Here is a 1,192-nt window from a genome sequence, read left to right on the forward strand (position 1 = left end):
CATAAAGGTAGTCAATTGCCCCCCTATCTTCAAGGTTACCCTGGGCTCAGGGGGGAGCTCCTGGCCCCGACTTCCCTAGTCCCCTAGAGTCAGGACTGGGGTTGTTTTCTTTTGAAGTCTGTTCAGCTTCTTCGGACATTCTCGAGCCCAATGTCCTCTCTCCTTGCAATAGGCACACTGGTCTTTATCCACTCGGGGCCTTCTCTTGTCTCCCACGTTCCTACCTAGTCCTGGTCCTGTTCCCTGAACTACTGTGGCCAAAATTCGACTTAATTCTTTATTTATCTTTTTTTCTCTCTTATCTTTTTTAGCTTCCTGCTCTTTTCTGATTCTGTCCTCTCTTTCTTCTGAAGTTTCTCACTTATTATAGATTCTTTCAGCTTCTCTTACTAAATCTTGTAAGGAGTACCCCTAAAGGCCCTCCAGCCATTGGAGCTTACCACGAATATCAGGAGCTGATTGTCCTATAAAAACCATAATAAGATCTACCTGACGCTCCTGGGCTGTGGGATCAAAAGGGGTGTACATCCGATATCCCTATATCAGGCGTTCTAGAAACCCTGCGGGGGTTTTATTTTTTCCTTGGGTTATAGCACGTACCTTTGCCAAATTGGTTGGGCGCCTTCCGGCCCCTTTGAGACCTGCTAACAGAGTCTGGCGATAAAGACAGAGAAACTCCCTACCTGCCACGGTTTCAGGGTCCCAGTTGGTTCTGGTCAGAGGAAATCCTGCGTTTATTTCATTTGGGAGCTGAGTGGGTCTCCCATCCTGCCCGGGGATGTTTTTCTGGGCCTCCAAGATGACTCGTTGTCTTTCCTCTGTGGTTAGAAGTGCCTGGAGGAGTTGTTGGCAATCTTCCCAAGTGGGTTGGTGGGTAAGAAGAATAAACTCAATTAAAGCAGTTAAAGCCTGAGGGTCCTGAGTAAAAGAGGGGTTATGAGTTTTCCAATTATACAAGTCAGAGGCTGAAAAAGGCCAATACTGGATCTGATCCCCTACAGTTCACAGAGGGAAAACCTGGGCAGTCCCAGTTCCATCAGAGGGACCCCCTCTATCTCTTCTCAGACGGAGTCTACTAGATGGTGGAGAGGAGTGATCAGGTTCAGTGGAATCAGGGGATGGATGAGGTAGTTCTTGAGGTAGAGGTGCCTGTGCAGGAGGATAGGGAGGTGGGGGATCAAGGATGGTTAGG

General features: G+C 48.2%; 1 protein-coding gene across 1 annotated transcript in view; it reads right to left on the reverse strand.

Annotated features, from left to right (window-relative positions):
• LOC103750502 overlaps nt 1-912 on the reverse strand; it is a gene marked incomplete at its 5' end in the record, with an annotated part of 45,597 nt that extends 44,685 nt beyond the window's left edge. Inside the window, 1 exon segment of the mRNA XM_017803313.1 lies at nt 128-912. Coding sequence (XP_017658802.1) covers nt 128-912 — 785 coding nt within the window.
• Nucleotides 913-1,192: the final 280 nt, after the last annotated feature.

This window comes from Nannospalax galili, unplaced genomic scaffold (genome assembly GCF_000622305.1).
Source record: "Nannospalax galili isolate Female #2095 unplaced genomic scaffold, S.galili_v1.0 scaffold46, whole genome shotgun sequence".
Lineage (NCBI taxonomy): Eukaryota > Metazoa > Chordata > Mammalia > Rodentia > Spalacidae > Nannospalax > Nannospalax galili.